We start from the raw sequence: 16,175 nt of genomic DNA on the forward strand, positions 1-16,175 counted from the left end.
TAATGTTTGTTTACAGGGTGTAGACTATCTATTTTATTTATAACATTTATAATCAGCCTTTCCGCAATGACCAAGAGTCTACAGAGTGGCCACTGGCCCAAAGTACATACATAAGGCAGGTGTATGAAGATTTCAAACCCATTCAGGATTTATGTATGGTTCTCTCACGGGCTATGGCTGCATCCTGGTCTGCAATCTGCATGCAGACACACACCACTTCTCCAGAAAACAAACACACACACACACACACGAATGTTCACAGAGTTGAAAATCATGGGGGACAGGTTCAAAAACAACTGTACATTGTGATATCAAAAGCAACTCTCAGGGAAGGGGGGGGGTTATCACTATCACCAGCAATTCGACAGCACTTGTCAAGTATACAAACGATTCACAGAAAGCTCCAGAGGTTCACGAGTTCAAGTACAATAGGCACTCACAGATATTTGAAACACTGTCATTGTAAAAAGCGAGCAGAAATGTTCAGAAGTTAACAGATTGTCCATAATGGCAGAGAACTGTATTTTAGAAGTATTTGTTTCATCATTTTGTGGGGGGAGGGGGGAGTATAGCTCTATTGCAATAGAGAGGAGGCGACATAAAACCAAACTACCAACACTAAGATTACTAATAAACAAGCTACACAGTGCAGTCTGCAGTCTGGGGAAGGGGATGGAAGGGGGGAGGGGTGGGGGAAACGCCTATTTTACATTTTACAGGTAGAAGTGGTTTATTTATTGCAGTCACAGACCATCCATAAAACTTAGAAGAAGCCAATACAAATTCCAGCATATAACAAATAATTAGCGTATAATATGGGACTTAAAGTTTGTATCTTACAGGTATTTCTGTTTCATCATTTTTAGGGGTGGGGAGCTACAGCTCTATTCCACTAGGGAGGAGAGAACATAAAACCAAGCTACCAACACTGACTAATACATAAGCTGTAGAGACTCTGCAGTTTGAGGATGGGGGGGGGGGGGGGGGGGGCAAGACTGGGGAGGTGGGTGGCGGGGGGGGGACGCCTACGTCAGCGCCCTGGTGGGATGCCGAGCCTTCGTGCTTCCTGGGTGATGTGGAAGGGCAGGGCACGACAGGTGCCTCACCTACGCGAGCAAAGGGGGGGGGGAGGAAGCGGGTGAAGGAGACAAGAAGCATATTAAGGGGGGGGGGGCGCATCTCCGTGGAAAGAGCAGGGAAACGGGGGGGGGCGCAGCAATGAGGCCTCACTTACGTGTAAACGATGGACATGAAGTGCATGAGCCACAGCACCACGAAGAGGACGAGCCCGAAGATGGCGAGCCCTTCCAGGGCCAGGTCCAGCACCGCCATCCCCGCCGGGCCGAGGAGGAAGGAAGGAGGGAGCGAGGAAAGCGGGCCGGGGGGCTTCTCACGGCGGCGGCGGCGGCGCCTCCACAGCCAGGCGCAGGCGAAGCCCCGCCCACTCGCCGAGTTGCCCTCACGTAGCCCCTCACGCGGGCGCCCGCCCCTCACCTCCTCGCCCCCTCCCTTCCTTCCCTTCCTCTCCTCAGACGCCCCGCCCCTTTGGACTCCGACCTCGCCCTCTCGCTCTCTGGGGGTCTCTTCGCGCTGCCGTTCGGTTATGCAGCCGCCTCACGCGCAGCTCCCCTCAGTGCTCAGCCAACCGACGCTCCTCGTGCTGACAACCCCCTGGCCGCCCCGCCCCGTCGCTGTCACTTGCCGAAGCCACGCCCCCTACCCCCTTTCTCTCCTCCCTCCCTGTCGTTGCTCTTCGGTGCCAGCCGCGTCTTCTTCTTCTGGTAGGAAGCCCCGCCCCTGTGGTGGCAGCAAAAAAAAAAAAAAAAAAAGCCCCCGCCTTTGGTTGGAGGGCAGCGAGGGCAGTCAGCTACTGTGGGCGGGGAAAGGAGCAGAGGCGATGACATCATTGTTACGGGAAGGGGGGAAGTTGTGCGGAGGCCGCGCCCCCGTCTTTGGGCGAGATGGCGGGAAACAGCTGATCGTTGCCCAGGAGGGGAACTTTATTCACACCTCTCCAAAGCTGTTGGCCGACTTGTGCCATGGAACTGGTCTAATGTAACCCCACTGGGCATTTTCTGCTACAATTGCTGGGTTGAAAACCTTCGAGTGCAGACAGTTCCCAAACTCACATTAACCCTCATAATTCAATCAGTTGCTTGCTCAAAAAGGGTCCGATGGACAGATATACATTTCCCAGTAACAGAAATCTAATTAATTCACAGCACTGGGCATTGAAGTAGAAACTCTGCAACGCCAATTATAAAGAGGTGGATCCAACCAGTGGTCCATCTAGACTCACCTAGTGGCTACATAGTTGCCCTGGAGGAACTACTGGTAGTTAGGGCATAGAGTCTTCCCACTGAGGTTGCCTCCTAGGCTAGCACTGGTGTTCAGAAGTGTACTGTCTATGGACAAGGTTCCTTTTATTTGTATGTATTACAAATTATTTCATTTATGTAACCTGCTTTCTTCCCCAGCGGGCACCCAGAACAATGTATGCTGCTCCCCAGTGGTGTGATTCAAATAATTTAACAACCGGTTCCGGTGGTGGGATTTAAATAATTTAACAACTGGAGACTCTAAGACTCTCTGCATCAGTGTTCTCTATCTGTAAAATGGATAAATGTTAGGATTGGGGGTCACCACAACATGAGGAACTGTATTAAAGGGCCGTGGCATTAGGAAGGTTGAGAACCACTGGTCTAATCTTTTACAGCAGGGTTGCCAACCATCAGTCCAAGAGGCAGGGACATTACATCGAGTTTTCCCATATGTGATGTAATACTGTTGCCTGATGGTGATTTCTTTTCCTCCCACCATCTTCCAGAGTACAGGCAAAAAAACAAGATCTGGGAGCAGGAGTCCCAGTGGCCAGATAGCTAGCCTGCTTTTGAAGCCATCTGTGATAATGGCCATCACTGTGGTGCCCAATATTTCTTTACCAAATATCAAGCCAACAGAAGAGAGTTTTAAGTAGCTTTATTTGCAAAGAAAGCGGAGTCATCCCCACAAGGGCAGACTCTGCCGAAACAGTATATCCACAGCCTGTTTATCCCTTCTCCCGGATTTGCCACACTCTTTCTGTTCCCCCACTTGCTAAGGGTACTTAGAGCACTGGCGTAATGCCCATTGGGTAAGGTGGGCAGCTGCCCAGGGCATCACCTTGCGGGGGGCATAAAAATGCTGGGTTCGTTTTTGGGTATTTCAGTGGTTTTCCATTTTTGGCCTGCAGGGGGCGCAGTTTGTAGGCTAGCGGCACCAAAATTTCAGCGTATCATCAGGAGACTGTCCTTATGCTACCCCCCAGGTTTGGTGAAGTTTGGTTCAGGGGGTCCAAAGTTATGGGAAGTTCCCCAAAGGGGGTGCCCCCATCCCCATTCCTTCCAATGGAAGCTAATAGGAGATGTGGGCTGACAGTTTTGAGGGTCCATAACTTTGGCCCCCCTGAACCAAACTGCACCAAACCTGGGGGGTATCATTAGGGCAGTCTCCTGACGAGACCCTGAAAGTTTTGAGACTGTGCCTTCAGAAATGTGTCCCCCACAGCCTGCAACCCCCATTGACAGCAATGCAGAAAAACTCAATGCAGAACAAAAGATTCTTAGGGCAGAATTTCAGGGATAGTTGTTCCTGCAGGGGGGTGCATTTTGAATCGTATCCGGGCACCAAAATTTCAGGGTATCATCATGGAGATGATGGCGCTTACGCCCCAAGTTTGGTGCAGTTTGGTTCAGGGGGGGGCAAAGTTATGGACCCTCAAAACTGTAGCCCCCATCTCCTATTAGCTCCCATTGGAAACAATGGGGGATGGGGCACCCCCTTTGGGAGTCCATAACTTTGGACTCCATGAACCAAACCTCACCAAACATGGGGACTAGCATAAGGACAGTCTCCTGATGATATGCTGAAATTCTGGTGCTGATATGTCTAAAAATGCGCCCCCTGCAGGCACCAATGTCCTGGTGCAAAAAAAATTTGGTCGTGGTGGAGTGGCCGCCTATGAGGGGGGGGCATCCAACTCAGGTTTTGCCCAGGGCTACAGTTTGCCCAGGGCTGCCTTGTTACGCCCCTGAGTGCATTACAGTAATAGTTAATCAGAGCATGGATCACCACAGCCAGATAATGATTTTCAATGATTTTTAATCAACCAAAGCTGTTAAAAAGCAATACATGCCATAGTGGCAGAGGCGTTCCTCCCATTGGGCAAAGTAGACAGTTGCCCAGGGCACCCCCTTGTGGGGGGCATAGGTTCGTTTGTGGGATTTTTTGTATTTTCAGTGTTTGTTCCATTTTTGGCCTGCAGGGGGTGCAGTATTTAGGCTAGCAGCACCAAAATTTCAGGGATTCTTCAGAAGACTCTCCTGATGATATCACCCAGGTTTGGTGAGGTTTGGTTTAGGGAGTCCAAAGTTATGGACTCCCAAAGGGAGTGCCCCATCCCCCATTGTTTCCAATGGGAGCTAATAGGAGATGGAGGCTACACCTTTTATGGTCCATAACTTTGAACCCCCTGAACCAAACTTCACCAAACCTGGGTGGTATCATCAGTAGGGTATCATGAAGATACTCTGAAATTTTGGTGCTGCTACCTTAATAATTGCACCCCTGACAGCAGGCACCCCTTAAATTTCCCCAGATCCTCCTTTTAAATCCACCCCCTTCCTGCCAATGCTTGTTTTCTTTCTTTGTTTTATTCTCTCAATGCCTAATAAAGGTTATTATTATTATTATTATTAAATCCATCCCCTTTGGCATGGATTTAAAGGGAGAATCTGATGTTCCCGGTTTAAACATTGAAAGTGATGCTGTTTCAGGGTGGGGGAGAATCCACCCCAAAATAGCATCACTTTCAATGTTGTTTAAACTGGGGACCCCAGATTCTCCCGTTAAGGTGGATTTAAAAGAAGAATCTGGGCTCCCTAGTTTAAACACCATTGAAAACAATGCTGTTTGGGGGTGGATTCCAGCATCACTTGTTTAAACTAGGGAGCCCAGATTCTCCTTTTAAATCCATCTTAAAGGGAGAATCTGGGGTCCCCTATTTAAATAACATTGAAAGTGATGCTGTTTCCCCCAATTGGGGGATTGGATACAACACTATAAAATGTTTTCATAGCAGTAATAAAACATTTCGAAAGCATTTTGAAAATGTTTTCAAAAAATATTTTTGCTGTGTTCAGATTTGTGAGTTGGGGCATGTTCTATAATGTGATGGTGACTTTGAAACAACCTGGTGGAAAAAATCATTGTTTAGTTACCGTGGGAGAGGTTGACCGCCCATTGGGGGGGGGGGGGTGGTATCAAACTCAGATTTTGCCCAGGGCTCCAGTTTGCCTAGGTACGCCCCTGCACAGTGGAGCTCTGGGCCTCCAACTATAAATCTGGATCCAGCAGCTCCCCAAAACTATGAATCTACTTCTTCAAGGGAGGATGCAACCTTCTGAAGGACTGGTTGACTTCTCAGTCCTCGAGCAATCCCACCATAGACCAGTAGCAACTCAATCTTGTCTGGACGGAGAAATAGTTTATTGGCCCTCATTCATCTCTATATCTTTTCTAGGCATCTGTTCAGAACTTCCACAAACCCCCATGTAAAAGAGAAATAGAGCTGGGTGTCATATGCATGTTAGGAGCACCTGTGATGATTTATCCCAGCAGCTTCATGCTTAGTTTAGCAGTCCTAAAAACATAAGAACATAAGAAAGAGCCTGCTGGATCAGAGCAGAGTCCATCTAGTCCAGCACTCTCCTACTCGCAGTGGCCCACCGGGTGCCTTTGGGATGTGAAAGCAATGGCCTTCTGCTGCTGCTGCTGCTCCCAAGCACCTGGTATGCTAAGGCATTTGCAATCTCAGATCAAAGAGGATCAAGATTGGTAGCCGTAGATCAACTTCTCCATAAATCTGTCCAAACTCTTTTTAAAGCTATCCAGGTTAGCGGCCATCACCACCTCCTGTGGCAGCATATTCCAAACACCAATCACACGTTGTGTGAAGAAGTGTTTCCTTTTATTAGTCCTTATTCTTCCCCCCAGCATTTTCAATGGATGCCCCCTGGATCTAGTATTGTGAGAAAGAGAGAAAAATTTCTCTCTGTCAACATTTTCTACCCCATGCATAATTTTATAGACTTCAATCATATCCCCCCTCAGATGTCTCCTCTCCAAACTAAAGAGTCCCAAACGCTGCAGCCTTTCCTCATAAGGAAGGTGCTCCAATCCCGCATTCATCCTTGTTGCCCTTCTCTGCACTTTTTCTATCTTTTTGATATCCTTTTTGAGATGTGGCGACTCAGAACTGAAATACAGTAATCTGCGCGGGGTCAGCACTTCACTGCTTTATATAAGGGCATGACAATCTTTGCAGCTTTATTATCAATTCCTTTCCTAATTATCCCCAGCATAGAGTTTGCCTTTTTCACAGCTGCCATGCATTGAGATGACATTCCCATGGAACAATCAACTAAGACGCCCAAATCCCTTTCCTGGTCTGTGACTGATAGCACTGACCCCTGTAGCACGTATGTGAAGTTTGGATTTTTTGCCCCTATGTGCATCACTTTACATTTTGATACATTGAACTGCATTTGCCATTTCTTAGCCCACTCATCTATTTTATCAAGGTCCGCTTGGAGCTCTTCGCAATCCTTGGGGTTCTCACCACCCTACATAATTTGGTATCATCCACAAACTTGGCCACCACGCTACCCACCCCTACTTCCAGGTCATTTATGTATAGGTTAAAGAGCACTGGTCCCAAAACGGATCCTTGGGGGACACCACTCCCGACATCTCTCCATTGTGAGAACTTCCCATTTACACCCACTCTTTGCTTCCTGTTTCTCAACCAGTTTTTAATCCATAGGAGGACTTCCCCTCTTATTCCTTCATTGCTGAGTTTCTCAATCGTCTCTGGTGAGGAACTTTGTCAAAACCTAAAATTCTGAATGGTGCTATGTGTTATGAAGTGTCTAATATTTTATAACCTTTAAACAGGACCCACAGGATAGTAGCGTAATAACATAAAAACATGTGCTTGACTTGGAAATTATTTTCATATATATGTATTTTCCTCTTTGCTTCATAGGAATAACAACATAAACAAAAATTTCTTTGTACCAAAGTTGTACAAACCTATTGCTTCATAGAAGAATTATATACAGAAAAATCATTTCATAATGAACAACAAACGTTAGATAACAAACAATATTTTAGTCACAATGTAACACAGCAGTTTTCAGGTCTCATTCAAAGTATTTTACTGTGGTGTAATACACAGCTAAATTCCCATTCATAATACTTTAGTCCAAGTCAAAATAGGCACTTCATTCATAATAGGCAACAACTCTTTGTAGACTCAGTCCATTCATGAAATTGGCTCTCCAGCTGACGCTATCCAAGAAGTCGCTCATAGAAAGTCAGTTCAAGGACAACCTTGTAAGGTAGGACGTATATTACAAGCAAGCATCAAACAGAACGCATCGCGCTTGATATTGTGTTTTCGGCTTAAAAAAGCCTTCTTCAGTAAAATTGTTGTATACTTATTCTAGCCGTCTTTGGGATTCATTTGTCTCTTCTTAATAATATGTATAAGAGCTCTTAACATCCCATGGCTTCTAGAAGTAGAAGTAGAAGTAAAACTTCATATAAAACAGCGGGTAATAATTAAATAGATAAATAAACAAGAGGCGTCCAGAAAACCCCAATTGAAACCTACCCCAAGAAGGGGGGATGGCGGGCCCCTCAATATGAGGGGGACCCTGGTGTAACAGCACAGAGAGCAGAGAGAGGGGGCACCACATCAGCGACTGGACGCTCCAAAGGCCCGGTGGAACAACACGGGCTCACAGGCCCTGTGGAATTCACCAAGATCCCGCCGGGCCCAGACAGCTGGAGGAAGAGTGTTCCACCAGGCCGGGGCCAGAGCTGTAAAGGTCCTGGCCCGCGTGGAGGCCAGCCGCACCATTGAGGGGCCGGGGACCACCAGCAAATTGGCCTCTACTGAACGCAGAGACCGAGTAGGAACATATGGGGTAATGGATTTACCACAAAAACCTGGCTGCGCTGTATCCTGGGACATCTGTTGGCTAAGCAGCTCCATTAGGCTGATTTCTTTTCCCAGTTCAATTTTACTATTCACTTTTTTCCTGGGCAAATCCAATCGTTTGGTAGACGCCCTTTCCTGCCTGCTGGAGGGGGTGGCGGAGGGGGTGGAGCTGCGAGCTCCTCAAACCATTCTGTCCCCCACTCACCTAGGCATGACCGTCACTACCAGAGGCGTTCCTCCCATTGGGCAAAGTGGGCAGTTGCCCAGGGCACCCCCTTGTGGTGAGCACCAAAGATGCAAATTCGTTTGTGGGATTTTTTGTATTTTCAATGTTTTTTCTGTTTTTGGCCTGCAGGGGGTGAAGTTTTTAGGCTAGCAGCTCCACAAATTTCAGGGATGCTTTGGGAGACTCTCCTTATGCTATCACCCAGGTTTGGTTTGGTTTGGTTCAGGGAGTCCAAAGTTATGGACTCCCAAAGGGGGTTCCCCATCCCCCATTGTTTCCAATGGGAGCTAATAGGAGATGGGGCTACACCTTTGAGGGTCCATAACTTTGGAGCCCCTGAACCAAACTTCACCAAACCTGGGAGGGATCATCAGGAGAGTCTCTTACTGATACCACCCAGGCTTTGTCAAGTTTGGTCCAGGGGGTCCAAAGCTATGGACTCCCAAAGGGGGTGCCCCATCACCCATTGTTTCCAATGGGAGCTAATAGAAGATAGGGGCTACACATTTGAGGGTCCATAACTTTGGCCCCCACGAACCAAACTTCAACAAATCTGGGTGGCATAATTAGGAGAGTCTCCTAAAGATACCTGGAAAGTTTGGTGCCGCTAGTTTAATAATTGTACCCCTGACAGCAAATTTCCCCAGATTTTCCTTTTAAATCCCCCCCCCCCCCCGGCATGGCTTTAAAGGGAGAATCTGAGGTCCCCAGTTTAAACATCGAAAGTGGTGCTGTTTCAGGGTGGGAGAGAATCAACCCCAAAATAGCATCACTTTCAATGTTGTTTAAACTGGGGACCCCAGATTCTCCCTTTAAGGTGGATTTAAAAGGAGAATCTGGGCTCCCTAGTTTAAACACCATTGAAAATGATGCTGTTTGGGGGTGGATTCCAGCATCACTTGTTTAAACTAGGGAGCCCAGATTCTCCATTTAAATCGACCTTAAAGGTGGGTTTCCCGGTTTAAATAACATTGAAAGTGATGCTGTTTCCCCCAATTGGGGGGACTGGATACAACAGGACTTTGAAAAAATATACCAAATCCAATAGATTACAGTTAATTCAAGAGAGAACGTTTTTCAGTTATAACATCATATCAGTCAAAAGCAAGTGAATCAATTACAGAGTTAATCAGTGACAGAATTAATCAGGGAGTAGAGAAAAACTATTCAACCACATAGTTCATTAATTACAAAAGAGACCGATTACAGAGTTTCTCTGTTACAGGGTCCACTGATTACCTAACAGACCTGTTCAGGTTAAGCAGCATCTTTCTGAAGCGCAGGATGTGAATCGGCACCAGTTTTCTCAGATCAAAAGCAGGGATATTTGTTTAGCAATTAGATGTAACATGCAGGATAAAAGAACCACCACATTGTGACAATAACACATAACAAGCCCTCAGAGAAAGATTAGAAAAGGCATAATATGGTTCAAGTATATGTCTTGTTAAACAGGGTACCCCTGTGTGGAAATCATGGGCACCAAGCCCATGTGCTTCAGGAAAGTAGGCAGGGTCTTTGTACAGGCAAAAGCAGTGACTAGATGTCATTAGAGTTGCCACTGGCCACTGGCAGGGCATGGAGGGGGGGAATAGGGATGCCAGATCCAGCTTGGGAAACTCCTAAATATATGAGGATGCAGCCTAGGGACAACAGGGGGTGTAATACCACAGAATCCACATACTAAACAAGCGACACCCCATAGTCTGTGGGGTGCCGCAGAGGGCAATCTTCTCCCCAATGCTTTTTAACATCTACATGCCCCCCTTGGCGAGGTTGGTCCAGAGTTTTGGGCTGCAGTGCCATCAATATTCGGATGACACAAAGCACGATGGAGGGCCACCCGTCTTCGGCCCCTGATGCTCTCCAGCGTTGCTTAGATGCTGTGGCTGGTTGGTTGAGAGTGAGTCGACTGAAGTTAAATCCTGCAAAGACGGAAGTTCTGTGGCCTGGTCGGGGGGAGAGGCCGGGGTCCTTTAACCTGTCTACGCTGCATAGTGAGACTCTCCAACCAGCCTCATCCGCCAAAAGCCTTGGGGGTGATTCTGTATCCAGTATTATCAATGGAAGTCCAGGTCACCCGAACGGCACAGACGGCGTTTTATCATCTGCGGCAGGCACGGAAATTGGTCCTGTATCTCTCCCGTCGAGATCTGGCCACTGTGATTCGTGCAACGGTCACCTCCAGGCTAGACTACTGTAACTCGCTCTATGCAGACTTACCTTTGGCCATGATCCGGAAATTGAAACTTGTACAGAATGCGGCAGCCAGGCTCCTTACGGGCACTTTGAGCAGGAACTGGATAACGCCGGTCTTGTACCATCTGCACTGGCTGCCAATCGAATACTGGGTCATGTTTAAAGTGCTGGTCTTGGCCTTTAAGACCATTCACGGCCTTGGACCTGTATACCTGAGGGACCGTCTCTCCCCATATTGCCCTGCCAGGCCCCTCCGTTCTTCAGAGGAGGACCTACTGGTGATCCCTGGCCCAAAAGCAATCAGGCTGGCCTCTACAAGGGCCAGGGCTTTTATAGCCCTGGCCCCTACCTGGTGAAACATGCTCCCAAGGGAGACCAGGGCCCTGCAAAGTTTTCACAGGGCCTGTAAGACGGACCTGTTCCGCCAGCCTGGTTGAGTACATCATTACCTTTCCATCTGGCCTCCCGTGGTTATGAAGGGGGAGGGTTTATGACGCCGTCGGATGTTTTATGGTTCCTGTTTTACAGAAGGTGCATGGAGTCATTTCATACTGTGTTTTAAACTTATGTTTTAAGATGTATATTCTATTTCCTGTTGTTTACCGCCCTGAGCCCTTTGGGGAATGGCGGTCTATTTTCTCCACGGGAAGTGATTTCTGAGATCTGGAGATGAGCTATAATTCTAGGGCAGTGATGGCGAACCTATGGCACGGGTGCCAGAGGTGGCACTCAGAGCCCTCTCTGTGGGCATGCGCAAACAGAGTCCCCCCCCCCCCAATCTAGACTGGCCTGGGCCGCTGGGCTCGATTATTAGCATTAAACCTAAGACCTAGTTTTGGGGAAGCAGTGTAGGTGATCCTGTTAAACGCTGTTAAACCCCACTGATTTTCATGCGAAGAACTAAAGCGCAATCCTTTACCTGGGAGTAAGCTCAGTTGCTGGCAATGGGGCTTGCTTCTGAGTAAACCCTCCTAGGGTCGTGATTCACCATTGGAAGAGTTGCACGGTTGCTTCAAAGCAAAGCCACCGTCTACCACCAAGCTTACTCCTGAATAACGCATGCCTCGGAGCCAACCGTTTTTTCTAAACTAAAACCTCAGTATTCAGGTTATAGTGTCGTGTTGGCACTTTGCAATAAATAAGTGGGTTTTGGGTTGCAATTTGGGCACTCGGTCTCGAAAAGGTTCGCCACCACTGTTCTAGGGGATCCACAGCCCCCACCCCCCAAAGGCTGGTATTTCTAAGGTGCCTTCATATAAATAAATGAACTTTTCATTTTTTTTATCCTCACTTCTCCGCATAGTAATAACCGGTTATATCCGTTATTTTTTTATTTTTTATTCTGCTTTTGTCATTTGCATGGGTGCCCATTTTTTGTGAAGGAAACAATCCATTTTCTTTCTGCCCCTTCAAACCCGCTTTTTTTTTTACAATGCAAATGCGCAGGTGCAAACATCTATTTTTCCTGTGTTCCGATTGGCTGTTCCATCATCACAGTCCCCCTTCCACCCACTTCCACCTTCTGCTAAGGAAACACTTCTGATTGGTGGAGAATGTACAGCAACCTCGGGCGCCCAAGCAGCATCTCCCCCTCCCATTTCTCCAGCATGGAAAAAAAGTTTTGGGCTTTGAAACTACAACACATGTAAACAAGAAGTATGCAAAAAAAACAACAACACCCCATGTTGTGATTTATCTGTCCAAAAAGGGAACAAAGCAATATGTCCCATCCACATCTAAAGGTGTGCATCTGCCTAGCTACATGCTCTGAGCAACCAAAAAGGAAAAGGAAATGGGGCCATTGTGAACATTTGTTGTGAATCTGCTGCTGTATACATTTGGGTGAAATGGGACTCGCAGTCGCTGCCAGAAGGAGAAAACATGCTACGGGGGCATTCATGAAATCGCGGGCGGTCACACGGGTCAGAAACAAAACTAACATGACGCAAGGTGGGAGAATAGGCAGGAAAAACAAAGGAAGCCTGTTCAACCCGGGATTTTTCAAATAGATCGCAATGTTGGTGTGTTTTTTTTTAAACCAGGGTTGAAGGAAATATAAGTGGTCAATGCCACCTTGAGGAAGGGAACCAAGCAAAGTTCTTGCCCAAACCAGGATATTTCCCTTCGTCAACCCATTCTATTTCTACCGTGAGGAATCAACCCAGGAAACTACATATCAGTTGTGAGTTGTTGGGAGCAGCAAAGCACCCATTCCCCATCCCTTTGGTCTTCCTCTCCCTGTATGAATTTTATCTTCCTTTTCTGCCATTGGTTGTCTGTGTTCGTATATTCTTCATCCTCCTCCCGCTTATTTGTGTTAGTTTGGCTCCACCTCCTTTGGCAACCATTTTGTGCTAGACTCTACCTCCTGTGGTGCCTATCACCCTGCCTCAACATTTCCAAGGTGCCAATGCAACCCCCATGCCCAGAATGGGTTGACCCAGAAAGGGGTGGAGACTCAAAGCAGCAGAAGGCTGCAGAGCTCATGTAGTTTGGAGGAGACAAGGCTACCAGACTCGGACCTTGGTTTGTATAAGCCCTTAACACCTTGTTAAGGGTTTTTTAATGTTTGTAATGGGTGAGAGTTCTCCTGGAAACCTTCATCATGTTGAATCCTGTTCATCAAGCCCTTGGAGTCTTCAGGAGCCAACCCACTTGCAAAGAAGAATTGGACTTGGCAGTATCAGTAGACTGTAAATTTAAGGACTTGAAAATGCAACCTGAACAGGACCTTGAAGTGTGATGTTAAATGTTGATGTTTGATGTTATATGTTAAGAAAGTAAACCATTTTGTTTTGTTTTTTAAATTTGTTGTTGCAAACTCATTCCAAGTTCTGCCCCACAGAACCCACAGATAGAGGTTACACCAACATGCTAAAAAATGCTGGTGACCCCTCATATACAATATGTTATTTTAGATAAGCTGCATATGTAGGAGCAGGAGGAGTTTGTAATCATATGTTAACAGAACTTTAAACAGGGCAGATCTCTGACCCCAGGGCCTTTGAGTCTAGAACTTGACAAACAACAAAGAGTAGGGGAGACAGGGATAATGGAAAGAACACTGCATGAAAATTAATGTATTTCTTTTGTCATGTGTTTAAATAAAAATTCAAATCAGAATAGACTATCAAAGGCGTGAAGCAGAAATAAAGTCCAATCAAAACATCACCTCCTGCACGCTGGCGTGGCAGAGATTTGCAGCAGCATCCTGAGCAGATTTATTTGGGCTATTAACCATTGAAACAACGGCCCCTTCTGCACATGCAAAATAATGCATTTTCAAACCATTTTCACAACTGTTTTGCAAGTGGATTTTGCTATTCCACACAGCTTCAAAGAACACTGAAAGCAGTTTGAAAGTGCATTATTCTGCATGTGCGGAATGAGCCAACGACTGTGTTGAATTGTAGCCATTGTCTAACGAAATTCGCAGAGAAATAGATTCTTTAGGAATATTTCTTCTGTTTAACAAGGTTTCTCTTTTTCACTATTTTCACTAGTTATGTTTGGGGTGGGGGGTTAGAAGAAGAGATCAGGATAGAAGGACAGCAGCTGATGGAAGATGAGTGGGCAAGGTAGTTCACAAAAATGTTCCAAAATAGAAAATAATTTTGATTGGGAAGAAAAGTCCCGAGAAGAAGAGAGGATTCCAAGTGAGGGTAAAACAGAAAGCAAACAAGTAAGAGACTAGGGTCGTTTCCCCAATTACCATCGACCACCCTTTGCTGTGCGCTACTCTCAGCGCACGTCATTTCTGGCGCGCTCCTGGGCTTCTCCACGACCCCATGCGGGGTCATTAAAAGGCGCCGTTTTGAGGAGCACCAGGAATGATGCACGCTGAGGGGGCGCGAGAGCGGCAGCGTCGGGGTGGCTGCGTTGTCACTGCCCCTGTAGTGGGGAGTGCCGCGGGACCCTGCGCTACTTGGCGAGAGTAGCCCGCAGCAGATGGTAAGTGGGGAAACGACCTAGGAGAGCAAGGATCACCAAAACAGATGAACACACACCAAATGAGGGAAGTTAGAAAATGGAGTTACTATCAGGGGAGCCAAGAGAATAGAAACTGTCATAGTGGCAATGGTTTCAACTTGGCTCATTTTAGATGAGGAAATCTCAACATTTTTGAGAAGCTGACCTGGCATGCTCCAGTTGCACAACTTACATACCATTTTTGTAACCACGCTGAATGCCTCAAGTTGCTGGTGGCTCACCTGTTAAAATAGAAAATCCTGTTTTAGTAGCAACTTTTTCACAACCAGACTTTTTTTTCCATCATAAAGTTGGGAAGCCATCAGGATTTATCGGTCTATTTATCAGGGAAGAGCCATCTACCCATGAATTTCTTATAGAGTGGGTCTTAGGGTGCCAAAAGAGACACCATGGAGAACATTGCATTCTGGATGACTAAAGGGAGCTAATAAATTCGGCTGCATGAAAGCGAACATCCCACCTTTTTAACCTTCAGTAATAAAGGATTTCATCTGGGGGTTTTCCATCCTCATTCACAAACATGGTAATCAACCAATTTCCTGACTTGGGCCAAAGCTCATCCAGCACTGAACAGGAATCTTGAAGGCACTTTAATTACTAACCATTTTTATTCGAATAGAAATTGTATGTGTTTATAAAAAAGGAAGGGTGTGAAATACAAGAAATTCAAATATCACTAAAAATGTACAGAGACCATTCATAACAGCAGTGATTGGCATTCTCCCGTGTTTAGCTAACTATGTGATGCACTGGCGTAATGCCCATTGGGCAAGGCGGGCAGCTGCCCAGGGCATCACCTTGTGGGGGGCATCAAAATGCTGGGTTCGTTTTTGGGTTTTTTAGTGGTTTTCCATTTTTGGCCTGCAGCCTGCAGAGGCGCAGAAGCTTGTAAGTTAGCTTGGCAATAAAAATTTTTCAGCAACTATCATCAGGGAGACTGTCCCATGCTACCCCCCAAGTTTGGCGAGATTTGGTTCAGGTAGTTCAATGTTATGGACTCCCAAAGGGGGTGCCCCTATCCCCCATTGTTTCCAATGGGAGCTAATAGGAGATGGGGGCTACAGTTTTGAGGGTCCATAACTTTGGCCCCACTGAACCAAACTGCACCAAACTTGGGTGGTATCATTAGGGCAGGTCTCCCCGATGAGCATCCTGAAAGTTGGAGACTGTGCCTTCATAAATGCCCCCCACAGGCCTGCAACCCCCTCTATTGACAGCAATGCAGAAAACTCAATGCAGAACAAAGATTCTTGGGCAAATTTCTAGGATGTTCCTGCAGGGGGGTGCATTTTTGGATGTATCGGCACCAAAATTTCAGGGTATCATCTGGAGATGATGGCACCCCCCAAGCTTGGTGCAGTTTGGTTCAGGGGGGCCAAAGTTATGGACCTCAAAACTGTAGCCCCCATCTCCTATTAGCTCCCGTTAGAAACAATGGGGGATGGGGCACCCCCTTTGGGAGTCCATAACTTTGGACTCCTTGAACCAAACCCCACCAAACTTGGGGAGTAGCATAAGGACAGTCTCCTGATGATATGCTGAAATTTTGGTGCTGATATGTCTAAAAATGCACCCCCTGCAGGCACCAATGTCCTGGTGCAAAAAAAATTTGGTCGTGGTGGAGTGGCCGCCCATGGGGGGGGGGGGCATCCAACTCAGGTTGTGCCCAGGGCTACAGTTTGCCCAGGGCTGCCTCGTTACGCCCCTGATGTGATG

General features: G+C 46.9%; 1 protein-coding gene across 1 annotated transcript in view; it reads right to left on the reverse strand.

Moving 5' to 3' along the window:
- UGCG (UDP-glucose ceramide glucosyltransferase) overlaps positions 1 to 1,640 on the reverse strand; it is a 38,002-nt gene extending 36,362 nt beyond the window's left edge. The window contains exon 1 of the mRNA XM_048504117.1: positions 1,235 to 1,640. Within this exon, the coding sequence (XP_048360074.1) occupies positions 1,235 to 1,332 (98 nt within the window). The 5' untranslated portion in view covers positions 1,333 to 1,640. The remainder of the gene's footprint in view (positions 1 to 1,234) is intronic.
- Positions 1,641 to 16,175: the final 14,535 nt, after the last annotated feature.

The sequence above is a fragment of the Sphaerodactylus townsendi genome, linkage group LG07 (genome assembly GCF_021028975.2).
Source record: "Sphaerodactylus townsendi isolate TG3544 linkage group LG07, MPM_Stown_v2.3, whole genome shotgun sequence".
Taxonomy (NCBI): domain Eukaryota; kingdom Metazoa; phylum Chordata; class Lepidosauria; order Squamata; family Sphaerodactylidae; genus Sphaerodactylus; species Sphaerodactylus townsendi.